The sequence below is a fragment of the Barbus barbus genome, assembly GCF_936440315.1.
Source record: "Barbus barbus genome assembly, chromosome: 6".
Classification (NCBI taxonomy): Eukaryota; Metazoa; Chordata; class Actinopteri; order Cypriniformes; family Cyprinidae; genus Barbus; species Barbus barbus.
This window is the reverse complement of record NC_136734.1, coordinates 5,103,621-5,131,360: the sequence shown is the minus strand read 5'-3', so window position 1 is coordinate 5,131,360 and position 27,740 is coordinate 5,103,621. Positions and strand designations below refer to the sequence as shown.

The 27,740-nt window shown below is 35.9% G+C and overlaps 2 protein-coding genes across 3 annotated transcripts; one reads left to right on the top strand and one right to left on the bottom strand.

Annotated features, from left to right (window-relative positions):
• fbxw8 (F-box and WD repeat domain containing 8) lies at positions 1-21,521 on the top strand. Its single transcript, XM_079418038.1, has 11 exons — positions 1-2,246; positions 2,330-2,434; positions 2,557-2,721; positions 3,773-3,861; positions 3,959-4,110; positions 4,550-4,746; positions 4,942-5,166; positions 14,628-14,755; positions 20,082-20,255; positions 20,383-20,499; positions 20,576-21,521. The coding sequence occupies exons 1-11, from the start codon at positions 1,860-1,862 to the stop codon at positions 20,727-20,729; spliced, it is 1,893 nt and encodes a 630-aa protein (XP_079274164.1). The 5' UTR covers positions 1-1,859; the 3' UTR covers positions 20,730-21,521.
• LOC306870648 (calcineurin B homologous protein 3-like) lies at positions 21,381-27,707 on the bottom strand. 2 transcript variants are annotated; one of them, XM_079418042.1, is made up of 9 exons: positions 27,581-27,671; positions 27,123-27,168; positions 26,200-26,269; positions 25,895-25,975; positions 24,601-24,740; positions 23,013-23,074; positions 22,828-22,935; positions 22,699-22,746; positions 21,816-22,608 (listed from the first exon to the last, which is right to left on the bottom strand). In XM_079418042.1, exons 3-9 carry the CDS (start codon positions 26,229-26,231, stop codon positions 22,525-22,527), a joined length of 555 nt encoding a protein of 184 aa, XP_079274168.1. In that variant the 5' UTR covers positions 26,232-26,269; positions 27,123-27,168; positions 27,581-27,671; the 3' UTR covers positions 21,816-22,524. The 2 variants fall into 2 exon arrangements, with proteins under 2 accessions (XP_079274167.1, XP_079274168.1); XM_079418041.1 differs by lacking the exon at positions 27,123-27,168 and having other exon boundaries at positions 21,381-22,608; positions 27,581-27,707.
• Positions 27,708-27,740: the final 33 nt, after the last annotated feature.

Here is a 27,740-nt window from a genome sequence, read left to right as displayed (position 1 = left end):
ACACTATGTGGAAGCTTTTGATGATGCTTTCCCCGCCGCTTCGTCGTCCGTCGTCGGAGCTTTTGTCGTTTGCAGCCCATCTCTTCTCCAGCTGGTCTCCGATCCAGCGCAGTCGGTGCGCAAACGGCAGCGGAGCGCATCCGTGCGCGCAAACGGAATCTCCGAGCGCGCCTAAAGTCTGCTCCACCGGCAGACAGCACATCCTCTCCTCGCTCTCTAGCTGGACTCTTTTCCCTCTGCAATCTTTGTTTAGATGCGGAGAATGCTGTTTTGTTCGGCGGTCGTTGGAACAGTGTGTGTTTGTTTCTGTCGGCGCTATGATTTATTAAAGTGTCACATGGTTTAGGGTTTACATCACCATCTCCCCAAAGACAGCGGTAATGGTTAACTCTTCACTGTCCTGTTCTCTCGCGTCACGCGCTTTGTCTTTTCTGCAGCAAGACATTCCTGAGATGAGTTGCGTTGTTTGTGTTCATTCAGATGTGAGCAGATACTCTATTGATGAGATTTTGAAACATTAGTAAACGTTAAAAACGTCTCAAACCCTACTGAGCTGCCTAACTAGGCAACATTTATGGTGCACATTATTAGAACACAATGAAGCAGAAAAATTGAAAATAATCATTTTTAAATATTTTTTCTCATGCATTTTATAGCCTACATTTAATATTTTTTTATTATTATACATGTGACTTTTTAGACATCATATAAGCACATGCATAATGTGCATAAAAAGTGCATAAATGCACAATTTTTTGTATTCTATTCTAGGGTTCTCGCATTAGAATATCAGTACAATTTAAAACTGATTTACTGTTTTATATATAACTTATTTTTAAATATTACAAAAAAAACAAACAAAAAAAATCGTTTTAAAAGACTGGAAATTACAAGTTTTAAAATTTCCTGACGTTCCAAAAATGTAACAGATAAATAATACTTGACATACTTTTCTCAAAAATAATATTAAAATTGTATTTTATCATGAAGGTCCTCTATTTCAAGTACATTTAGATTTATTTTTACATTTTAACAACATTGTGCTTAGATTTTCTCTGTCACAACCATGTCAGTTTTGTTCTCAGAAATTGTAACGATACTATTTTGAATTTTTACACAATTTACCCAATTTCACCTTGATTTTTTCTAAAAATTTGATTTTTTTAATATAAGGAGACCATATATGAAACCAGTTGCCCCATTTAATTATTTCACTGACAAATGCTGTATGTCATAAGTTAAATAATAAAACAACAAAATATGTGAATTGTTATAATAATATATTTTGTCAGTATTTATAATAAAAAAATCTTATAATGCTGACTAATATTAAGTGATAAAATGGAAGAAGCAGGTGATGCTGAACACATTCATTCAAAATAATTCCCTGATATTGTTTTATTGAAGCCTTTGTCACAAAGCTTATTAATAGTCAGTGATGTAATATAGTTTGGACATCATACACGAATGCACAGTGGAGTAGAATATAATAGAACAGACAACGTGTCCCTTTTATAAGCCTATATGATCAAATATTTCTATAGATTTAATGTTTGTCTTACACACGGGCAGTTTTATGTATTATAGCTATCGCGGGTTCGCTGGGGATGTTCGAAATGCTGTCTATGTAGACAGCTCACTAGTGTCTGAGACACAGCCTTTGTCTTGTGTCGTTAATAATTGTTCGTTTGGAGGGTGAGGAACAGGCGACATGCGGAACGCTTCCGCGGAACACGGTGTTCCAGCCGAGGCTGTTTCGCGGTCGGATCGCTGTTTGTTTTGATGGCAACAGCGGGGTTCCACAAGACTTGCGTTTCTATAAAACGTCTGTAAATATGAATAAAACGCAACGTGATTAAATGGGGATGGAAGAAGACGAGCTTTTGGCCTTCCGAGAGCGATGGAAACAGGAGTTAACGAAAAATACTGAGACATCAAATGAAGACAAAGAGGGATATTTTGGGCATCCCAGTAAAGACAGCTTATCTCTTCACCAAAGCACGAGCTTTTGGGAGAAACAGAGCAGTTCGTCACAGCAGACTCAGCCCACACCAAAGGACCAGCCGCAGTACGTGTCGATCGCCGAGGGTTTGTTGGACGGAAGAAGCAGTCCTCTGCTGGACAGAATTGAGCAGGAGCGAACGCGCAGGAAACGCGCTCCCTTGAGCGAGGCGCTCATCACAGACGCGCCCCCCAAAAAAGTCAACAAGTGCCAGAAACTCCTTGAGCAGTTCCTTCAGGATCTGGTAACGCTTCTGTTATATAGCTGTTCTGTTCATGATATTAACTGTGCTTGTCTTCATAATAAATCCGGATATAATGCGTTTAGAATGAAGTGAATGACATCCCATTCTTTGATGTGGAGCTGCCTTATGAACTGGCGCTCAAGATTTTCCACTTCCTGGGCAGAACAGATCTAGGACGATGTGCTCAGGTAAATATGTATGCGTGCATAATTGCATATTCTATTCTACAGTGACTTCCAGGTGCTATTTTTAATTTATAGTGCTTGAAGTACAATCATTTATGTTCTCTTCATTTTTTTTTTTCTTCCAGGTGTCTAAATCCTGGAAGGTGCTGGCTGAAGATGAGGTCCTGTGGCATAGATTGTGCCTGGAGGAAGGTTATCACAATGGGGCAAGTATCTCTGACTCCCCCTGCTGGAAGAGCACACTTAGAGACTGCCGCAACACTGAGAGTGTGGTGAAGTCAAACTGGAAGGTAAGCACCACGCCTTTACAACCCCAGGAAGAAAAAAAAAAAATATATATATATATATATTTTTTTTTTAAAGTTTATTTTGAATCTTGATCATTCCTAAACAGGAAAATTGATCACAATAGGACTAATATTTATTTTTATGTTAGATGAATTTATGACTTTATTATTAATTATAAAATATACAATTAAAAATAATCTAAAATAAACAAAAATAATAACATAAAAATCTGATATGCAAAAGTTAATTTGTATTCAATTATTTATCATCTAAAAATGTATTCCCTTCTTTCTCCCTCTCTTGTGGGGTTCCTCAAGGGTCTATTTTGGTGCCATTACTCTTTAATCTGTACATGCTTCTGCTCTGTAATATCATTAGGAAATATAACATTTCATTTCTATGCTGATGATTCTCAGCTGCACCTTCTATTAAAATCTAGAGATTCTCTGCAGCTTCTTATGGACTGTCTTGAGGATGTTAAAAGCTGGATGGAAAATAATTTTCTCCAGTTTAGCAATGAGAAAGCAGAAGTGAAAATCTTTGGTCCTTCCAAAACCAGAAATTCTATAGGTAGTTACTTAAAACATGACAATAAAAACATGACCAAATCACTCCAATTTTAGCTTCTATTCATTGTCTTCCTGTCTTTTTTAGAATTCAATTAAAAATGTTGTTGTTTTTAAAGCTCTTAATGGACTGGCCAAATCTTACATTTCTGATCTTATTCATTTGAATTCAGCTCCAAAGTCCCTCAGGTCTGCCAGTAAAGCTCTCTTACATGTCCCACGATCGCATCTTAAATTAAAAGGTGACAGAGCCTTTGCAGTTGCTGCTCAGCTCCACGGTTATGGAATCAGTTGCCGCCTGACATTAAGAGTGCTCCTTCTATAGCCGTTCCAGACTATTAACTTTATTATTACTGTAATTTTTTTTTTATTTGATTTGATGTTCTATTGTATTTTAGAATTATTTATAGAGCACATTTTTTAAATGTGCTCTATAAATTTTACTTACTTGCTTAAAACAATATTTTTACACCTTTTTAACGAACAGAACCGTGTTGGCTCCATTCGCCACCTGCAGTATGAGTTAGGAAAGGTCTTGTGTGACGTCAGTTCCTGTGCTGGTCTTGTAATTGCTGGGTATGTGTTACTAAGGCACATAATTAATAAGGTGTATTTTTTCAGTTATGCAAACACTATGTATCACGTAATCATTGTGTGCGTCTGTTCTATACAGCTACACCTCTGGGGATGTGCGCCTGTGGGACACGCTTCACTGGGACAAATCTTACCTGCACCCCACACATTCCATCAGAGATGAAACCCCTGCACCTTACGTTAGTCATGTACGCGTCAATAAGACCGTAGCCACAGCCGCTTATGAGAATGGTAGGAGATTTGTGTTTTTTTTTTAACCAACTTTTTTGCTGAAGGACACATTTTCTTTCTTTCTGTCTTCATTTCTTTTTAAAAAATCAGTATTACTTTAAATTAAGGTTCCATTTGTTACTATTTGTTAAGTTCTCCAAATAACAAGAACTAACAATGAAAAATCTTTCAGAAGCATTGTGTTTGCATCACATGCTAGAACAAACCATTGGTTCTTGTTTCAGTGGTTTGTATGTGCATCAATCGTTGTTTAGATGTAAGTAAAAGCCTAAATTAAATATGTTCATCATATAAAGTGATCGATTAACTAATGTTGTAAAGGTTTGGAACAATATAGGGTGAATAAACGATGATAGAAACGATGATTTCATTTTTGGGTGAACTGTGCCTTTAGTGTTAGTTAATGCATTAATGAGAGAATTTTGTCATGTATGTTTAGGCTGTGTAGATGTGTGGAGCACTGAAACCTGTCTTGAGCCTATTCATCAGTACCAGCACCTCCAGAGGATTCATGCCCTGGATCTAAGTCCCGACAGTCCGGCTGTGGTCTCTGCATCAGGACCGGCTGTGCGGGTGGACGCCCCAGATGAGCGGGGCTACTGGAGATCACAGTGTCTCGTTCAGTTACCAAAGCCTGTAAGTTTAATCTGAGACGAGCAGAGCAGATGCCAACCATAGTAACAGTTGACAAAATTAATCATGCATGTGGGCACTTTTAGCACCAGAAAGGCATTCCATAGATTCAAGCAGTTTTTTGCATCCACAACTCATGCAGAACACTGCATAGCCACAAACCAATAATGTATTGATCAGAGACACTGTGTTTTGCAGGTAGGTGGGATATTGGTGGTACCAGGGAGGCGGGACTTCCCTTTGGTCACAGCGTGGGCAGATGAGAGTGTTTACGTGCTGGATTCCAGATGGAATGAAGAACAGGAACCAAGAGTTCTTCACTCAGTATATGGCCATCCAGTGACCTGTGTGGACGTGTCACCCGGCAGAGCCGCCCTGGGGATCAAGAGCTGCGGATGGGGCATGAACGACGGGGGAAACAAGGTATCTATACAAAACCCATGGTGCACTTTTGTGCAATGTAATAAATACTAGCAAAAGAGACTTTAAAAAACATTTAAAAAATCTTACCAACCCCTATTATTATTATTATTATTATTATTATTGTTAGTAATAGATTTCCCTTAGATAGATATACTATAAAAGATCTCTCACATCAAAACTGACCATATTTACTTTCTAAACACATATTTCTGGTCTTATTGTGCTCAACTGTGCATCATATTAAAACGACTTCATTATGTTGTCTGACGTCACCAAGCACTCTTATTTTTCAGTACCATTCGGGTATGCAATGCCCACTTTTCGTAATCCAGTGAATATCTAATAAATTAAATCAAGCCCCGCCATACATTTTTCCTGTTGAATATCTTAGTCAATGCAGGAAATCTTGCAGTGCCATATACAGATTAGAGAGACCACTCCTGATAAAAGATTGGCTATTTATACAGAAGGAGGCAAATTACATTTCTTTCTCCATTTCCTGTTTTCAGCTGCCTTTTGTGTTGCATCATTTGCATATCCAATCTGATTGGTCAGTTTATGCATCAGAATTTACATTAGGGTTTTCAAGATTTGATTATTTTAAGCAGTCTCTTACTAGAGTAATGTCTGAAACAACATTTAATTGGTTTATTTTTGTTGTTAAATTTATTTAAAATAAATTGAGGCTTACCTTTTCAGGCTCTTCAGATGTGATGGTGCATTTCAGCAAATGATAGTGGTGGTGAAATATACACTTTGTTGACTTGTTTTTGATTGTACTTGACCTTCAAGCTGACAAAATAGTAGAAATCATGACTAATTTCAAATTTCTATGAAGTTCCAAACATTTCTCCATTGGTTAGACAAGGTACCTCCTAAACTCCATCCCTTGAGTAATATTCAACCTAGTCAGGCTGCTCAAACAAAAAGATCACAATTCCATTTTTGGTGGCACAGAAATAACACATCTCATCTTTTAATTGTGCAAAACTATATTGCATTATGTATTTGCAGATGATGTTATCTAACATGAATGATGGTACATGATTACAGGGTCACTGAGGAGTAAGCTGAGGTTTTGGGCACATAGGTGATAGTTTATGGCTCATCCCAGTTTTTTTGGCTTACCAGCTGAGATCTCAACCCACTGAAGCCACAACACCACATGATGTCAACAAGTGCGGTCTGGTGATCTCATGTGGCCGACCACTGATGTTTACATAATTTGAGCCCACCAGTGAAGTTCAGTGTGACCTTATTCCCAAAGTTATCATAAATAAAAAGTTGTTGTTATCTTAGGAATAGACCTGTTACTTAATTAACCCAACCTGGGGTCCCAGTGCTCCTAAGAGTCCCTAGTTTGTTTCTAAGTCTGGCATGTGAAGCTCAGAGATTCATTTAGAGGCCATAGATGGTGCAAATCAGCATTATTTTAGTATGTGCTATTATAGTTTTGGTTCATATTTTGAATTAAATGTCATTTTTAAATTTTCTGTTTATTTATTATAATATGTATAAATTGTAATTAAAATATATCTAGTTTTTATTACCTTTTAAACCAAACGCAAATGAAAAATGTTTCATTGGCCGCTAGCTGAATTTAGGGTTATTATTATAGTTAACTAAAACCATAAAAAATGTAATTACTTCAAATAAAATAAATTATGACTGAAATTAAATATAAAAAATAAACTTATTTTATTTCAGATAGTTTCCAAGGCAACATCTCAGTTTCATTTAGTTTAGCCTAATGTAAAATAAGTAAAAATAGTAAAAAAAAAAATATATATATATATATTTAAAAACTTATTTAAAAACAACTAATACAAATGACAAAAACGCACAACAAAATTACTCAAACTATAACTAAAATAATACGAAAGCATGAAATATAAAAATCCAATTCAAAATATTAACAAAAACTATAAATCTCAGTGTTGCTAAAATAACACTGGCTGAAATAAAATGATACTAATTAATAGCAATAAGGTATTAATGATTAGAATTATGATTATAAATGATAGTTATTCATAAATAAGAGTTACAAAAAATAAAGTAATTAAAATGTTTTTGTTTTTAGTTTTGATTAACAATAGCGACCCTAGTACAAAGTTCCTCCAGAGATTTGAGTTTGAGCCTTGTACTCATACTCTCCTGATTAAAAGCACAACTATCATGTGAAATAGACCTTAAAATAAACCTCTCCGAATCACAATAGCCTTCACGGCAAGTCCCCAGCGTATTTATGCAAGCGTTTAAATAGTCTGGGGGCAGATCAGCGCTCGAGGGGGAGGGATGGGTTTACTCAGGGGAGGCTGGTAGTTTTTCAGTGAAGCGACAGGCGTAGATGTTGACAGTAATCAGATGAGTGCTTGATAGATGGATACAGATGGTGTCCTGTTGTATCACACAATGCTTTGGCTTGCCTTCTCCACTGACATCACCCTCATTTAAACACTCTCATTAACCAAATGGGCACCGGAGCGGCTGTTTAGAGGCAGCTGAGAGTTTGAACGACAGGACAGTTTGTCAACGTCAGGTTCTACCGGACTGTCTTGTTCAACAAGAATATCTCTTGTTGCACTGATTTTTTTGCATGGCCTAACAAAAAAATGAAAAGTGTCCTCCAAAATGTCTGTAAAACCAGCCAACAGACCCGCTTGACCAAGAGAACAAATAGACCCAGCAAACCAACTTAGGCTGGTTTACTTTTACATTTTTAAATTAAAGGTGGGGTATTCTGGAAGCCAGTGTTGATATTTGAAATCACCAAAACAAACACACCCCTACCCCAAAAGGGTCTTGCCCCTATTTTGATAGCTCCGCCCCACACATACCTAGTAGGGGTGTAAGAAAATATCGATACACGTGAGTATCGCGATATTTTGTTTGGCGATGCTATATCGATTCTCAAAAACGGAATATCGATATAAAAAAAAATATTCAAATAAAATCATACAGGATTCATGGCAGTATGTGTTTTACTTTGAGTTCATATCCCAAACGCTAGAGAGCAGTCTTCATCTCTGAATTTCTGAACAGTGACCGGAAATACTAGCATTAGGGCACGCCACTAATGTTAGCGTTAATATAGTTCGCTGCCAGTAATGGAGGATGAAAGAATTATTCCAGCTCTCATTTCGATGTACAAAGCTGAATTTGGTCATTTGGGCTTTTGTGGTAATGTCTGGCCAGGGACCGCGGCGCGAGCGCCACCTAGGTTCCACCGTTTGCCGTGTCCCATGTTGAAGAGCCTTCATGCGGGGCTCGGCGGGCGGTAGTGTTGCTGCGCGGCTGCAGCTTTTCTCTCGTGTTGGGGGCGTTTTGTGCAGTTGGGGCGGTGCTCGCATCGCGGTCTCGGCGATTCCATGCGGAACATAAATACAAACTGAAAAGCCGGTGAAATCCAAGTTGAAAGGTTCTGAGAATGTTCAACATCTGTATTTATTTTATTGTTTTTGCAATTGTTTTGTTTTCTTTAGGAATCCTGCAAGCACTTTATTTTTCATTGATACTAAGCAGATGTAATTTTTTTGTTCTGATCAAAATGTTATGATATTGTATATTACAATTGTAAACTTAAACTGTGAACCTTTAAAGCAGGGTCTAAAAATATATATGGTCTTTTTTATAAAATACATTTTATACATGCATTTAACTAAAGAATCCTGCGAGCACTTTAATTTTTCCCCCTTGACTCGTACTGCACAAAAAGTGGTTCAATAATTTTGAATGTTATAGGGACTGATTGTTGCAAATGCAGATCCCAGTGTGTTCTGGTTAAACAATTTTTATTTATTTAGTTATTGCTAAGGTTTGCATATTGTGGTGTGCTCTTAATGACAGCTTTCCTAAACATATATTCTATTCCTAAAATAAGAAATATCCCAATATATCGCCTTGCTTACAGTATCGCAATATATCGTATCGCAACCCCTGTATCGTTATACGTGTCGTATCGCCAGATTCTTGCCAATACACAGCCCTAATACCTAGCCTATGCAACCCAGGCGACGATTAGTTCTGTGGTCTACACTAGATGCTGCGCGGCTCAACACGACAAATCCCTGACAGAAAAAACTGCTGCCGCATTCTATTTATGGCGTGCTGACACAAATTTCAAATGATTTTCAACGGTCGCTTTATCGCGTCCAGTGTAGGCAGACTTTAGCTGTTGCGGCGTCCTACGTCCGGTGTAGACACGGTGTTACTCACCTATGGGGAAGAACCAAAGCAACCTCGGCGTCCGATCGCAGGCCTTCCGCTCCTTGAGTTTTCTCCAGCGCTGGAAAGCTGATCCGATATTTACACGGGTCCTACTTATCATCCCGCAGATATTTTCCTCTTTTGTTTTTTATCCGCCATCTCTATCTTTCTGTCGCTCGGCTGTTCACTGAACGCTCTCTCCTTTGCATCATGAGTAGACACGCCCCTTACTGCTAATTGGCTACAAGTTCGTTTTGGTATTCGGCCCCGACCGTTTTTGAAAAATTAGAAAAATTTATTTATTTTGTAAAATTTTACAATTCAGATACTTAAAAAGGGATATTATTATATTGCAATTGTAACAATGTAGCACATTACCCTATGAATGTTTTACTACATAAAATTAAAATCAGAATATGGAAATATTACGCAGAATTTCACAAAATTATGCAGAATGATTTCTAAAGGATCATGTGGAGTAATGCCTACTGACAATTCAGCTTTGCATCACAGGAATAAATGGTTAAAAATAATATTTTGCAATATTATTAAACATAAAGAAGTTGTTCCGGCTACTAGGCTGTCGCATGTGTGGATCCTGCAGGTGGCAGATCATTTAGCCTTTTCTTTTCATCAAATAAATGCATCATTGCTGAGCATAATCTTATCAACCCCAAGCTTTTGAACAGTGTATGTTAATATCATGGTACCTTTTGTAAGTAACCATGTCTAACAAGAAAACAACTGCTTATGTGTTGTTTTCCACAGATGTTTATCATCATTTTACGTTGAAATGTGAAACTGTTAACCTCACTTTGATTTGATGCATCTGTCTTTAGTCTTTCTAGGATCTCGGCACTGTATCTTGCAGCACATTTTGCAGGAATCATACTCTTTGTTTCATGTTGTGTCACTCCGCTGCGAGTTACTCTACAAGTTTCCATTCTACCAATTCATGATTAGCACCTTTCCCGTCCGTGTGATGTCATGTCTGTCAGCCGCGGTGCATGTTGACAGGATTTTCAAACTGCGAGAAGGAAGTCCGAAGTGCCAGAACCGACGCTGGTGAATCCAAGGTGTTTGTGTGGTTATTAAATGAGCAGACATATGCCTCATTAAAACTTGTCAAAAACAGAGTTCACTGTCTGTGAGGTAACAGAGTGTGTCATAGCATGCTTTGGTGCTTATTTTTGAACTTGAGCACCATTCGGACTTGGAATTACTGTTATTACCAATGCACAGCTGTGATTACATACAATAATTAGGATAAGATTGGGATCTCAGCAGTTTTTACCAAGATGTCTAGTGACGCTTTTAATCTGGTTTGTTTTTCTCTAGCTGCTTTATTTAGTGTATGTGGGAGTTATTTGTATTATTTCAGCTTTCTGTTGTCATCGTCTGTTTTTAAGTTGGAGGACTGGAAGCTCTGGGCATCTGTTGTGTATGTGCATCACAGTGTGTGTTTGAAGCGCTGACCCAGACACACACACACTGCGCAGATCATGTTGGCAAACCCTGAGGCGCCACTTTCATGTTTAACAGCCAGATAGGCTGGTGATAATGTGGCACACTGTTGCACCTCCAGGTGCTGAAATTCAGAGATGTGGAGCAGTGTCTCGTGAGATCAGGATGAATCTGTTTAACAAGAAATAAGGGCTTGAAAATCTACAGTTATTCAGAATATAAAGGGACACGCTACAGGGGTAAATGATGATTTTAGTTGTATTCGAGAGTTTTGGTTTCTACGGAGTAAACTTTCTGTTAACTACAAACATTTCAGAAAATATTCAACTATTTTTGAACAGCCAACTATTTTACAGTGCTTTGCGAAAGTATTCATACCCCTTCATTTTTTTCACGTTTTGTTGCTGCTTTGTTAAGCTGCTTAAAATTAGTTGTTTTCCCCCACATCAATCTACACTCCATACACCATATTGACACAGCAAAAACAGAATTGTCACAACTTCGTAAATTAATTAAAAATAAAAAAGAACTGAAATAAGTACGTTGCATAAGTATTCATACCTTTAACTAAATATTTAGCTGAAGCTCCTTCACAGCCTCAAGTCTTTTTTTTGTTTGATGCGACAAGCTTTTCTCATCAGCATTTGGCAATTATCTGCTATTCTTCTCCTCATCTCTTCACCTCTCATACTCTGTCAGGTTGGATCGAGGCAAATGCACATTTTCAGGTTTCTCCAGAAATATTTGATTAGGTTCAAGCTCAGGCTGTGGCTGGGCCACTCAAGGACATTCACAGACTTGCCTATAAGCCACTCTTGCTGTCTGTGTAGGTCCATTGTCCTGTTGGAAGGTGAACCTTCTGCCCAGTCTAAGGTTCGGAATGGTCTGGACTGGGTTTTCATTAAGGCTATCTCATTATTTTGGTGCATTGAGCTTTTCTTCTACTCTGACGTTTCCCTCAGTCCCTGCCACTGAAAAGCAGCCCCACAGCTTGAGGCTGCTACCAGCCAGTGTTGGGTGTAACTGTTTTTTTTTTTTCTGAACTCTTCCCCAGATGTGTGGCTTGAAGCAAACCTGTTTCTGAGCTCTACAGGCAGTTCTTTTGACCTCAGGGCTGTCATCAGCTGTTAGACCTTATATTAAGATGTGTGTGCCTTTCCAAATCATACCCATTCAATTGAATTTGCCACAGGTTAACTTCACTCGAAGTATAGTAACATCTACAAGCAATATGAATGCTCCTGAGCTAAACTTCAACTGTCTCGGATAAGGGTATGAATACTTACGCAATGGAATCATTTCAGTCTTATTTTTAATAAATTTTCAAAGATGTTAAAAACCAGTTTTTTTGCTTTACCATTATGTTGTATGGAGTATAGATTGATGTGGAAAAAAAGTCATTTAAAGCAGTTTAGCATATGGCAGCAGCATAACAAAACATGAAAAAAATGCAAGGCACTGTAATCACTTTTATCATTTCTCAGTTTATTTGGAATTAATGTTTTGCTCCTATGACACGTGTCGTCACAGGGACCAACATTTTATTTTAGATTTTGACATTAATTATTAGTTATTAGTTAGGGGCTCGTTATTATTATTTAATTTTTTACATTTATTTATTTACAAATTTTTTATTTTTTTTTATTTATCAATATATAAAATATTTTTTTGTGTTTATTAAAACAACAAAAGTATATACCACTTCTGTTGGTATTACATGCAAATTTGTGCAGATTGATTTATACAGGTTTTTTTAATAGGAAACTTGAAAAGAGTCACAATACAAAACTTACTTATACTAGAAAATCTTAAATACCAAATCTTTTTTTCAATACACTACTGACAAATATTACTGTTGCAATATAAAATAACTGATTTGTAGAGTAATATATTTTAAAATGTATTTAATTCTAATTTGGTGGTCAACGTTTCTTATTATCAAATTTGAAACTGTTTTTTTTCAGCTTTCAAAAGAACATCATCTATTTGAAAATATCTTTTTTGTAACATTTTAAATGTCTTTACTTTCACCTTTGATCAGTATAATGTGTCAGTGCTGAAAAGTATTAATTTCTTTCCAAAAACAAAATCTGACCCCAAATTTTTGAAAAGTAATGTACATTTTAATAAAGTGAAAATTGAGTACTTTCACATGGCAAAGTTTCATCTTGATACAAGCAAAGGTGGTGATGTGTGTATAAAAATGCTATTTGTGAAATATACTCAAACTCCGCGCAGAAGCTAAATCATTGTTTACTTGTGTAAATGCCTCCATAACCTCCTGAATCCCGTAATGATGAATAAATCCCAAACATAATCCCAGTAGTCTGTCTTCTCTCCAGTGACACATGCACTCATCGCCGCTTCATTCTAATCAGCTTTCCTCCTCAAGTCTTTACATATTGTAGCTTTACATATTGGAAGCTTTTCTCGTGTCTTGATGACAAACTCCGGTTGGCTGTAATTTTTGGGTCCTCTCAAGGATTTTGGCTGGCAGTGCGGTGGCTCACAATTAAGTGTGTCTGGCCCAAACTGGAGGCACTAAACAGCTGGCATGAGCTCAAATCTGACATCATGCAGTTCTTCTCTCTTCTCTCTCTTTTGTTTAACATCTCTATCTGTTGCCTCAATAATTTGCGTCCAATTTGGCCCGTGTCGTTGTCTTTCCTTTGCTCACTGTTTAAATCGCAGCTGATGCAATCAGTTAACCAATCTCTTTTTTTAGGACTGAATTACCTCAGAGATGGCGTTTAACGTGAGTGGATTGAACAAGACCTTCAGATGTTTTAAAGCACCTGGATTGTGGATACAATGGGCTCATAATCAATTATTGAATACTTTGTGTCTTCAGACAAGTTTGATTGATAAAGTGAGGTGGAAGTGCGTGTCAGAGTTTGCAGTTTAGAAGACCTGCTTCTTGATGAACTGAACTGTAGAAAATTATATGAATGCACACAAAAATTATTAGAAGGTAGGCTACTGTTCTAAAATATCAATGCAATAATGTAGGAATTATAATGTTATAAACTGAGTTTTTAGTGACAGACTTTTGTTTTTATAAAATAAAATGTAATAAAAAAATTAAGTAATTTTAATTAAGCAATATTGTGAAATGTTATTACAATTTAAAAGAACTGTTTTCTATTGTAATAGATTTTAAAATGTAATTTATTCCTGTGATGCAAAGCTGAATTTTCAGCATCATTACTGCAGTCTTCATTGTCACATGATCCTCCGGAAATCATTTTAATATACTGATTTGCTGCTCAAGAAACATTTATTATTATTATCCATTTTGAAAATAGCTGTGGAAACCCTAATCATTTTTTTTCAGGGTTCTTTGATGAGTAAAAGTCTAAAAATATAGCATTTATTTGAAACAAAAATGTCAAAGTATTTACTATCACTTTTAATGAGTTTAATGCATGTTTTTTTGAATAAAAATATTAATATAAAAAAAAAGCTATCAATTATCTGTGCACTTATCAATTCAGTGGTCCCTTTAACTGAGAACTTCAAATCCCTTTAGATAAAAGCATCTGCATAATGAGCATCTTTTACATGCTAAAATGCCAGTTAAACAGGTTGCTTCTGATGTTTTGAACTGACTGTGTACCAGAAATGTTAAAAGTGTGTTAGAAGTTCATAAGAAGGCGTGCAAGACTTGTGAAATGTGTTATCGGGCATCTGTGGATGCAAGCTGTGGGCCTGACATTTGAACCTTAGCAGGTGTTACGGCACAATCCTGCCAGTCTTCCATCTCACCAGGAGCAATCGTCCTCTCTCCTCAGATTCAGGTGTACAGCCTGGAGACCAGCCAGTGCGAGCTGACCGTGGGGAACTCGGCGGGAGACTTCACCTGCGTCAACCTGAGAGACAGCCACCCTTACCTGCTGGTGTGTGGGAACAAAGACAGGCGGTATGACACGCTAGCAAACATGTGTACCTCATCTATCATGGTTACGTTCACACACACACACACACACACACACACACACACACACATCGTTTTCGCCTTCTCTCTGGCAACTTAAAGCCTTCTGTGAATTGAGTCTCTTAAACATGGAGAGTTTGATGACTTCCGATGGAATAGTAGTGCTCTCATTTACACCTGCAGCTGGTGTGAATTCACTTATTTTAGGCTGCATTACATTTCCCTTGAGCAGCTAGTTTTATTTTGTAGGATTTAGTGGGAGTGTTTTGAATGGGTTTATCTCATGAAGCCTGGAGACACACACAGCCTTGTATCCTCAACTCATTCTTTACTCTTATCTTTCTGTTGAAACTCACAAAGTATGTTTGCATAAATACAATTATGCCTATTTTTGACCATTAAAACCATGTTTGAATTGTGACATGATTTTCATTTTAGATTCTTCAAATGCTATTGAAGTTAGAAAAGTGTATTCCAATGTCGTATGTATTATGTAACTTTAGAGACGGTCCCTAAATTTGTGAATGTCAAACGTTCAACATCAAGCCAACTTTATTCTAGTAAAAGATCTTGAGGCTGGCGCGACACTCTCTCTATTACAGATTAAAAGTGAAAATGCAAACGATTTGCAATTGCATTTGGATTGTCTATTTATGCATCCACATTTGGAAAACGCGATTGAAAATACAATTTGCAATTCATTTGAAAATTGTCCAGAATATTCTTCCATAAATGAGATTTTTTTAAATGTTAGATAGCTGGTCTCTGACAAAATGTAAGAGAGAATAAATGCATTTAAGAGAGAATAAATGCATTTAAATTAAGAGAGCCACATTTAAATGTGGGATTGTACAGATGTTTCTTGTTAAATTGCATATATGCACTGCAAAAATCCAGATTTATTGGATTATTCTTTTCTTTTTCCCATATAATGAAATGGGTAATTGTGAGATTTTGTTTTTTTGCCTTTTAGTAGTAGTCATTTTAGTTCTCTTTAAATATTAAATATTACAAAATTAGTTTTTCTTGGTGAATTTATCACCATTCTCCATACCCCTGTAGCTTACACTGGAAAGCTCACTTAAAAAAGCTGCTTTATAGTAATGCCAACAGGAATGTTTAGTTGGATTTGAAAATAATGTCACAATACAAAAAAAGGCCTCATTATGTTTTGATTTTGAGGTGAAATCAAAAGTTTATCCCTCAAAAAGTTATAATTTCACACTATAGTATTAGGAATATGTTTTCATTATTTTAGAATATTATTTTAGAATTATTGCTGAAATCAACCTACCTGAAGCTGCCTTGTTTTCATTTTTTTTATGTATTGTAGTACTTTATTTGTTCCATTCACTTTTCCAATTTTCCTAGGAAAACCGATTGTTCAGGTTGCCTGTAATTGTTACATCGAGCAGCATTTTCATTCAATAACCCTGAAATAAAATATTAATTGGAAACTACGTATTCAATGTGGAAATCTGAGGGTGTAAATGAGCTGAATTGACATGAATATGTCTCACTGCAAAAAAAACTGAATGGTCTTAAACACAGTCTTCATTTAGTTCATGCAAATTATAATTTTTGTTTATTTTTCTCTTTGAATTTTGCTAGGAAATGTGACGTGGGCATGTTTTTAAAAGGTTTATTGAGGTTCATCCAGAGATTCATCAGGACACGAGTCAAATTCAAACCTTCCACATGTGCACCACTGCTCAATATCTGAAGGTTGTGCGTTAACTGCTAAACCATAGCTCTGAGAACACAAGTTTTTGTTAAATTGGTGGTTCATTGTCTACTGGCTACATACATCGCTTTTGGACAGAGTTGAATAGATTTGCATTAGATATCCAAGATTAAAGCACTTAGAATAAAACACACCTAAATATGTCCAAAGCGGAAAAAATCATACCCCCCCCCCCCCCCCCCCCCCCCCCACACACACACACACACACACACACAGCTGTGGTCCTTTCAAAGAGCGACGAGCACTCGGGCTTGCTCTCGACTATTTTTGGCTTACCTTGAAAATCATTTTACGGAAAGCATCTGAAAAGATCAGGCACTTATAGAAGTGGGAATGGGAATAATGAAAGCTCTCGGTTTGAAAGGATGGTGTTATTGTCAGCGGTGCATCACTGAGGGCTATTGATTTAGTGGACAAAGAGATGTTGGAGACGAGGAGAGATGCGGTACATCTGCCCAGTGGACTCAATACAGAATCCCGAGCGCGGTCCACATCTGATGCTTGCGTCTCAATTAGTCTTCGCCGAATAAAGAGCCATTTCATTGACACTTGTGACAGCGGGAGCACTATTTTGGCAGGTGGAGAGATGTTTGGCAGGTCTTTGTAAATAAATTCCAACTGCATCTTCGCTCAGACACTATATAGAGTGCCAAGAGGGAGGACATGATGTCTCTCTGGCCAGCTGCGCTCTCTTTTAAAACATCCCTCTTTCTTCGTCCGTCTTTCCACGGTTCCGACAAAGCGAATGCTCTCACCTTTTGTTCGTCTTTGATGAATGAACGAAGCGAAACACTCCACGGAGTGTCATTTTGGCTGTAATGATTTGACCCCATCTGATTCATCTGTGGGCAAAACACCAAGCAGCCCAGAGGAAATGAGGGCCCAGGTCCTGCCCTTTATTAGCGTGGCCAAAGGCCAGGACCTAATGCATCGCTTCTGCTCTCTAATTTGTTCAGCCTCTTTTGCTGTGGAGAGAGAGGAATCTGTGTTTGTGGTGTTGTGCCCGATTGGAAGTGAGAAGGAACCATAAATGATTGGTATGTTCCGCTCCAGGGATGAAAATTGAGAACAGAACGAGGATTGCTGTTGCTTCTTTAGAAACTGAAGCATTTATGATGAGCGTTACTAACATTGCTTCTGCCTTCTGATTTTACTAGTCATTTAAGAACCCTCCTGGCTAAAAACAGCTAAAACCAGGCTAAGATGGAAGTAGCTGGTTTTAGCAGGTCTCCCAGTCTGGCCAAGCTGCTTTTGAGCTGATTTTAGCTGGTTTGTTTGCTAGTTCCCTTCCTGGTAAAGAAGTGGTCAAAACCCCTCTAAAACCAGCCTGTAAACCAGCTTTGACCAAGCTGGAAAACAGCTGACTAGTTTAGGATGGGTTCAACTGTTCCTTTTTTTCTCCATGGCTGCTTTATAACATGAAAAAATTGCATATATATTTGTTTAAATTGCTACAAATTTTATTCCAATTGTTAAAGCAGTTGAAAAAACCTTTAAACCTCTCTTCATTGCTTTTATTATATACTGATTAACGTTAAGTTTAATTTGTATAATTTGCTAGTATATACAGTTGAGGTCCCCATTTCAAAATCTGCAAATTGTTAATTGTTTTACCAAAATAAAGAGGGATCATACAAAATGCATGTTGTTTATTTAGTACTGATCTGAATAAGATATTTAACAATAAATATAAATAATGGTTGAAGTTATAAAAAATGACCCCGTTCAAGGGGGGGGGTGAAAACTTTTGAACAGAATGGAGATTATTCACATTCACATATAGGCACATTTTTACCTAAATATAATATTTTTTTCATTTAGTGCTGCCTTTCAGAGGCTACAAAAGATAGTTGCATGTTTCCCAGAAGACAAAATAATTCAATTTACCCTGATCTTCAAATTCAAAAAGTTTTCACCCCCTGGATCTTAATGCAAGGGGGATTTATTGTGGATGTGTTTAACAATGATAATGCCTGTTATTTGAACGAGTTTAATAAAGGTTTTGAAATTAAAACCTTTTTAAAGAAAAGTAATTTGACGATGGACCCATGTGTGCTATCAGTGTACATGTGCTTTTCATGCCCGTGTTTCCTGTGGTGTTTTTGCTCACGGTTGGTGGCACTGGAAGTGCCTGTGAACAATATTCTTGATTAATTGAAGGAAGCCTGTCTGCTGACAGCTCAGCGAAACTAGATCTTGTTTTAGCATTAGATTTATGACCACTGCAACCTGCCAGTAAATATATTACAGCCTCTTACAAGAATAAATGCTTCGATGAAATTAAAACAGGACAATAGATAGGCACATCCACATAATTACTCACAGCATTAAATCCTGCTTGGCTATGCATTAACGATTCATTCTGACTAATATCTTTTGTCCTCCAAGGGTTGGTTTTTTTTTTTTTGGTCCAAGCAAAATTTAATTTTGTCGATTATCTTTTGGAAAGCACCAGCATAGAGTCATCCTTTGGCTGCCTCTGGTACCATTAAAGAGGACAGATGGAATTGAGCTCCTTTGGGCCTGTAAAAGTCATTTCTTTGTACCAGCTACAAATGTCATCCCACAGTGGTGCTCTGTTAGAGGGGAAAGCTGTCATACTGCTGTTTCTGTAACACATTAGTCTTGTGTAGTCTGACTTTTGACTAAAGTATGGTCCACTTTACACTTTATTCTGCCTAAGGTTTGACCATTTAGAGACTGACCAACCACAGTTCATTTCGTTTTAGCTTAGGGGCCAATATATTTGAAATTGGTTAATACAGTCAGTGTTATTTTAGAATCATTGAGACACTATTACTAGTTTTTGTTCATATTTGGAATTCATTTTTGTTTTTATGTTTTATCTTTTTTTTAATGTTTTTGTCCATTTCTTTTTTTAATTTTTAAAATATGTTTTTATTAATTTTTAGTTATTTTAGTACATCAAATGAAACAAAAATGAAAATTAGAAATGTTTGCCCTGGCAGCTAGCTGAAATAAAATTAATATTTTAATATATTTCAGCTAAAGTATTTTTATTTCCAGTAAGGAAAATTCATTTTATGGTTTTAGTTAACTTAACTCTAATACCCATAATTACAATACTTTGTATATTAATATATTCAAAATGTGATTAATTCCAGGTTTGCTGTGCTTTTTTGTAGCTGCACAGTTTTGTGATTGTATATCAGTATGGTTATAAAATAATATGAAATAATAATCAGTATTAGTAGGATTAAATAAAAATATAAAAAATACATAAAAATATAATATTTCACCAAAAAAAGCATTTTAGACAAATAAAATCATAATTTTATTTTACATTACAACTGTAAAATAAAAATTCTAATATTTATGGATATCTTATTTTATTCATTTTAAATGCTAAACCTTTTTTGACGCAAGTAATGGTGCGTATATTTATTTAAACCGCAATTTCAATTTGATCATTTTTGCACTAAGCCATATTGTGATGATATTAGGTTAATCATGCAGCCCAATTAGACGGTCTGCGCTTGAACTGCTGTCACTTTCAGTGGCTCATAGGTGTAGTGATAATGACATTGAGTTGCTTCTCTATTTCAGAGTGAGAGTGTTTGACTTGCGTACGGGTTCGTCAGTGGTCTCTTTATATGCCCATCACATGGGCGTGACCACAGTCCAGGCAGATGATTGGAAGATCGTGAGTGGCGGTGGCGAGGGATTGGTCAGTGTGTGGGAGATGAGGATAGGAGCCAAACTCTGGGAAATGCACAACAGGTGAGAACGTTCATTTTAGTAACGTTTTTAACAACTGAATGCGTGGCAATTCTGTCATCAAAAAGATAAGGCATTTCAGGCTTAAGACCATCCTGACGACACATAATCATTCTGTGTGTGTGAACAGACACCCGGTTCGCCACATACGATTTAACACCAGCACCCTGGTGACGGCCAACGTCCCTGATGAGAAGAGCCCTCGCGGGGCTTGTATCACAGACGATGACCTCACCGCTCACCGCAGGTAAAAACATATATTACATTGTGCTGTCGTCGCTATGTTTCCACCTGTTTATTCTGTACTTTTATTATTTCTTTAGATACAGAGGGCTGATCAGTCACTATGACTTCTCAATGGACTCATCTACCCCGGATCACGTTCTGCCCATCTGCAGGTCCAACTACACCGAGTCCTCAGGATACAACTATAACATTGGCTTGGTGATGCCGTATGACATACTGAATGACCCTTAGATTGGCATTTGATACTCTGTTCTTTTAGGAGCAGTTGCATTTGGTAGATTGGCATTGCATTTGGTATTTTAAGTTGAACTGGAGTCATATTCTTTAAAAATAATCAATAATTCAATCATAAATTGTGTCATTTCAAAATTTTGCATTTGGATGACCCATTAAAATGTATGGATTATATGGACTAGGATTGCATACATTTATCTTATTATTGATTGTAGATCTTTGTTTTTACACGTGGTGTTGTCATATTCTTCAGTATGCAATATAATAGTAAATCACCATCTGAGAAGATGAAATACAAAATGAAGTTTTGGTGGTTTCATACTTTCTACAGTCAGTAATTCACCACTCAAAGGTAGCATGGTTTATTTATTTCATATTTGAAAGAATTCTCATTTTTATTTTATTTAATCTAAAGTACAATATGTAAATTTTATTTTTTTTAATTGTATAATACAATTTATTCCTGTGATACAAAGCTGAATTTTCAGCATCATTACTCCAGCCTTCAGTGGCACATGATCCTTCAGAAATTATTCTAATATGATGATTTGCTGCTCATGAAACATATTATCAATGATGAAAACAGTTGTGCAGCTTAATAATTTTAGGTGAAGCAGTGATTATATATTTTATTCACAATGCTTTGATGAATAGAAAGTTCAAAAGAACAGCATTTATTGGAAATAGACATTTTTAGAACAAATGTTATTGTCTTTTTTAAAATCAATTTAATGCTTCCTTGCTGAACAGAAGTATTATTTTCATTAAAAAAGACAAACTTTTGAACAGTAGTGTACATTGTAGTCAACACATACCATGTTTACTGTTGCAAGTGAAACTGCATTTAATCTGGTCTTGTTCCTTTTCCCCCCCTTGTAGTTTTTTTTTCCTCCGAGCATGAGGACATTGACCTAATTTGGCATCAACCAAACGTGTAAAAGATGAATTTGCACCAAAATACCACAGAGTTCGACTGAACCCAGAACCTTTGACTAAATATGGTATGGAATGCATTTTATAACCTTGCATAGATACATGATTTCTGACAGAGCGCTTTCACAAAATGCACAAAAGGAAAAAATGCAACTTTTAAAACTATTAATTTTTATTCATTTCAATATAAAGAAACGGATTAGTGTTCGTGCTAAGAGTTTCAATTAACAATAATATACATAACCATACTTTAATATCCTACAGTAAATGCTGTAAGAACTATACACACCCCTGTAATAAATATTAATATATAACTTTGGTGGAAGGAAGCCAGATGGATTAAATATTATTGTAATAAGAGAGCAAACGCACAAGGGCAACAAAACAATCACTCCCTGATGTTTTTGAGGTGAACGATAAGATTCGTGGATTCATTAACTTTGGGTGTGGAGTGTTTCAGCACTGCTTTGATTGTGCTTCCTCCATTATAAAATGAGCACTTTGCTCAGAAGGGAAATTTATGATCACACGGCTCAATTCCACCGTTAAAAATCCAGAATACATAGCATCTGAAAGTATGTATGAATCGAAATGACTTGCATTATACATATATGAAGTCACAAAAATAGCCAGGCTTCATGGGGTTGATAAATGTCTTCCAAATATATATAAATACTTTGCACGTTTGGTTTGCTCCTGACTCTGAAATATAGTCATGTTCACTGCCATCATATCTTAAGCATTTAAGATATTTCAGAGAAAGTCAACTCAATACTAAGAGTTGAATCTATGAGACAAATTTGACATGTTTAGGTCTAAAATAAAGACTGAAAAAGTGCTGCTGTGAAGCAGAAATTACTCATTTCCCACATGGCATCGTCCTGGTGTCCAAGTTCCAGAAGTGAATATTCATCTTGGTCTCGATCTCTAAGTTTTTCAATATCTGTGGGGGAGACGTTCAAGTGCGAGGTATGAGCAGCATGCATGTTTTACAAGTATATTAAATTATAATTCATATTATAAAAGTGCAAACCTGCATGAACTGTTCAAAGGTGATTCCCTCATAAAATTCATCAGGGCCCTGAAACACAAAAAGTACCAGATCAACAGGTTTCAATTAGAACTTTAAAATGTCAAAGCCCATCGTGGATTGCCAGCGTACCATCTGACCCACTGTGACACTCGCCACCTCCAGCATGGCAGCATCTGAAATGGCTTTGGCGGTTTCTGCTCCTATGGTTTCATAGCTGGACAGCAGCTTCTCCACCACCTACAATCAGCCACACTGAGGTCAAACAAGTCATAAATGTGTTTGTAGTTTTATATCAAATAAGAAATGAATCTTACATGTCTGTATTCGTCCAGCGTGATGACGCCATCATTGTCAGTGTCATGCATGTTGAATAGAACTAAAGAGAAGATATACTTTTACCAAGAAGTTATCAAAATAAAAATGTAAACCTCAAAACTATATTTATGCTGAAAGAAGTTGCCAAAAATAGTCTTTAAAAAGTATACACCGTGAGGCTTAACCTAATTGAAATAATTTCAGATATCTGCCAAGGCAACATTTTTCATTTCCGTTTAGTTTAATTACTAGTGTTGTCAAATCGATTAGTCGCATCCAAAATAAACATTTGTTCCCATAAAATGTGTGTACTGTGAATATATGTACATATAAATACACACATATGTGCTTAAGAAATATATGTGACCCTAGACCACAAAACCAGTCACAAGGGTCAATTTTTGAAATTGAGATTTATACATAGCTTTCCATTGATGTATGGTTTGTTAGGATCGGATACAATTTGAAAATCTGGAATCTGAGGGTGCAAAAAAAATCGCCTTTAAGGTTGTCCAAATGAAGTTCTTAGCAATGCATATTACTAATCAAAAATTATGTTTTTATCTATGTAGAGTAGGACATTTACAAAATATCTTCATGGAACATGAAATTGAACTGAAAATTGAAAATGAACATTGTTGGCTATTACTACAAATATGCCCGTGCTACATATGACTGGTATATGTTTATACACTGCCCTCCAAAAGTTTGGAAACACCCCAGGCAATGTGTGGTTTTGTAACTTGACATTATCATTGAAGACCAGCAATAAAACATCATAATGGCAATATATAAAGTCAAAGTCAGACATGCCCCTTTACCAGCTGTGATGCCTGGTTACTGGTTTAAACTTGGCCCAGGTTTTTAAAAGATTTTTGGGTCAGCACACCTTAATACTGTAGCTTCAACAATTGATTTCCAATTCAAAGTCAATGTTTGAATAAACTGACAGCTCGGATGCCCAGATTATGCAGAGCTGTCATAGCTGCTAATGTTAGATATTTTGATGAATCGAAAATTTAACTGTTTATGTAATAAAATATGTTTTCGTAGTTTGTGTTGTCCCTTATCACTGCAAAATTATCACAAATTAAAAAGGATTCATGCCAATATTGTCCAAAACCCCACTTTTCTAGTGTGTTTCCAAACTTTTGGAGGGCAATGTATATAATTTATGTATAATATATATTTATATAGAATATAAAATGTATAATAATTTCTTATACATGTACGTGTGCATATTCATAAATACATATAAATATACAAACATATTATATAAACACATTTTTATTTTGGATGCAATTAATTGATTTGACACTATTAGATACTAAAATAACTAAAAATAAACCAAATATATATATAGTATTTACACATATATTTGAATAAAAACTGTAGATATACACTGTATTAAAAACAATAACAAAATTACTCAAATTTAAAAAATAAAAAGAAGACAGGAAATTGAAAAATAAAAAAATTCTAAATAATAACAAAAATTATAATAGTATATCAATGATATTAAAATAACACTGATATCTGTAAAAAGAAAAAAAAGAGCTGCAATAGAAAAAACATCTGTATTCTCACAGCGTAGTTTCTCCTTCTTGATGTTTTTCATCTCTTCGTCAGCAGTGCGTGGTTTGGGTGGTCTGAAGAAGGACAGGACGGTAACAAACTCCTGAAAACCGATCTCCTGCAGACAGCCCTTCTCTTTTTCACCCAAGTTCCTGGATGAAAGCACACAGACATTATCATTCAGCATGTTATGAAGCATGACAGAATGATTTCAAAGTTGGATACACTCTTCAAATATAGGTCTCAAAAGAAAGGGGGGGAGGGGTTTACAGAGACCACCTGATCACTTGTAACATATCAAAATGTAAACTATATTATCACCCAGCTCTGCTACATGTGACTATAGGGCATGGATATATTAAAAATATTATAATATCAGGCTTTTCTGTCAAGCTGCTTTGAAACTGTGTGTATTATAAAAGGCACTATACAACTTGACTTGATTTGAATTTGACAGGTATTCCAGTGCACACACCTATAGAGTCTCTACTAACAAGCAGATGATTTGAATCAGCTGTTTGACATACAAAATCTGCAGTGCAGGGTACACAAGAAACGGAGCTGGGAAATACTGCGGTAAACTACTCCCTAAGGTAGGGTTATTTCTGAAAGTCAGTTTCTGTATAAGCACTTATGTCTGAAACACTTTCTAGAGTCTCAGCTTTTTGCGCAGAGACTAAGAAATGTTTCTAGTTCATGTTAATTCATGTTTGTTCAATAATAACTATAACTTTTGGCTAAATAAATGCTATAAAGTTTCTCCATTATTATTCATGAGGGACATTCATTAAAGTTCATTAAAGGCATAGGGGGTAAATTGTGACCGCAGGAACTTATGGTTTTGAGAATAAAAAACACAGGATACTATGTATAATAATTTATTATACATTTATTTTAAATATGTTAAAAATATGCCATCTTCCTCAACACATCTGTACTTAAAATGTATTATAGGACACAATTGCTTTTCAGCTAACGGTAAAACAAACATAAAACACAAAATGTTTGAAAAATACCTTAATGTGAAATATAAAATCAATATATAACAATTATTTTAAATAAATGTAATAATTTAAATGCATTTAAATAATTAAAATGTAATTAATTAATTAAAAAAAAAATTAATATGCCATCCTCCTCAATAGGTCTATATTTAAAATGTATTATATGCCACTTATTTGTTTTTCAGCATAATGGTAAAAAAATAACTATATAAAACCAAAAAATGGGAAAGCGCATCTGACGTTCCTCTCAAAACTGAGATATGCACCCATAAGAGTTTTTTTTTTTTTTTTTCTGAACGCACCTTTTATCAAAGAAAGCCTCAATGATCTGTCTTCGGATTGGGTTGAGAGCCAAGTTGTTAATATTCTCAAGGTGTTCACGTCTGAAATGAGAAGAAATGTTTATGCTGTGCATTACACTTCATTATTACAGAAAATTTATTTCATCTGACATCCTTTTCAAAACACACAATTCAATTATACACCTTATTAGTCCTATTCTGTAACGCAGATCTAAAATCAGAAGTGAAACTGGTATAAACAATAAAACAAGCGTTAGATGGAAAATGAGTGTGGTAGATGACTGGTTATGACATTTGTACGCTACCTTAAAGTGTCTTCATCTTGAGTCAGGTACATAAATCTGTTATGGAGGTTATTAATCTGCTCTATGGAAACTAAAGTGAGAAAAAGACAGCAAATTCAGGAACGTTTCACAGATGAAGAAGGTCGCTGTGGTGACAGTCACAGCTGTTCTGAAGGAGTGATGGAGACAGAATGTGTGTGTGTGGGTGAAGCGCAAGACAAGCTGATAATGAATAAACTCATGCAAGGAATGCATGTTTAGTGGGTGGTAACTATCAGAAACTCTAATGCCTCAGATTACATAACATGAGGAGAGGACGTGCACAGATACACTCACAACACTGACAACATGCAACAATACAAACTGTATTTATAGTCGACCTAAATATATGTAATCAATCCCTGATCTTATGACAGCTAGCATCGCTCATGTTCAGTATGTGCAAAGTAAATACAATTAATGGAGTATGTTTTAGAAGAGAATTTCAAAATTGTTTAAAAGTAAATCCTACAGTTTTTTTTTTTACTGTAGATCAGATTTGTTGAAAAATTGATTTTATATAACTTTTTAAAATATTTTATAAATTTTATAAATCATTTTTCTCTTTCTTTCTTTTTCTCAGATGATCCCCTTTGACCTAAAATATTTATTTCAAGTACCCCCTGAAGTTTATAATTCATATTTCAATAATTTAACAACATGCACATATTCACAGTTCTCTGCTGTTTGGTTAAAGGTATAGACATATACATATTTTTAGTAAGTTTTTTTTTTCCCCAGTAGGTTTTATAATGAAAGATCATAGTACAAAAGCTAAAAGGAACATTTGTACCTTATTTACCCTTAAATTTGACATATTAGCTATGTTAATGGTACATATTAGTGCTTTAAAAGTACATAATAGTCCATTTTGAAAGGATGCCGGCGCAGTGACAGATTTGTACCTTTTTTCTGAGAATGTGGAAAGGATTTGAAGTAAATTATAGTTTACTACACACACACACACACACACACACACACACACACGCGAAAGAAAGGAAAAAGACAGAAAAACAAGTAAATCAGAAAAACTCATGTTTAACATAGCAGTGAAAGCTATATGTCTGTCTGTATTGTACATTTGTACTATATCATTACTTCATAAAATTCACACAAAACATTCATTTCTGTATGCTATAGGTTATACAGCAACTTTTGGACAACTTGAAATTGTCAAAAAACCCACCTTGGTATTAGACTACATGTGGCCCATGTTTTTTTTGGTACTATGGCATTTTTTGAAGTTGTACCATGATACAATCTTCTGATATCATCATGTTACTTTGTAAGTGTAAAGTCACATGTTCTAAGCACTTGAGAAAATGTCGCCTTCTACATATTGAAAAGTTTTATGGATACTCACAGCCAGTTTTATCAGCCAGATCTTGGAACATATGCACTCGTCCAGACTGAGAAGCTCCCATGTTAAAGTCCAGAAGAGATCAGAAAGAAAGTCGTGTGACGAATGGTCAGAACTTTCACAAAGTGTCCTCAGACTTTGACAGCAAAGCTCCGCCCACTTA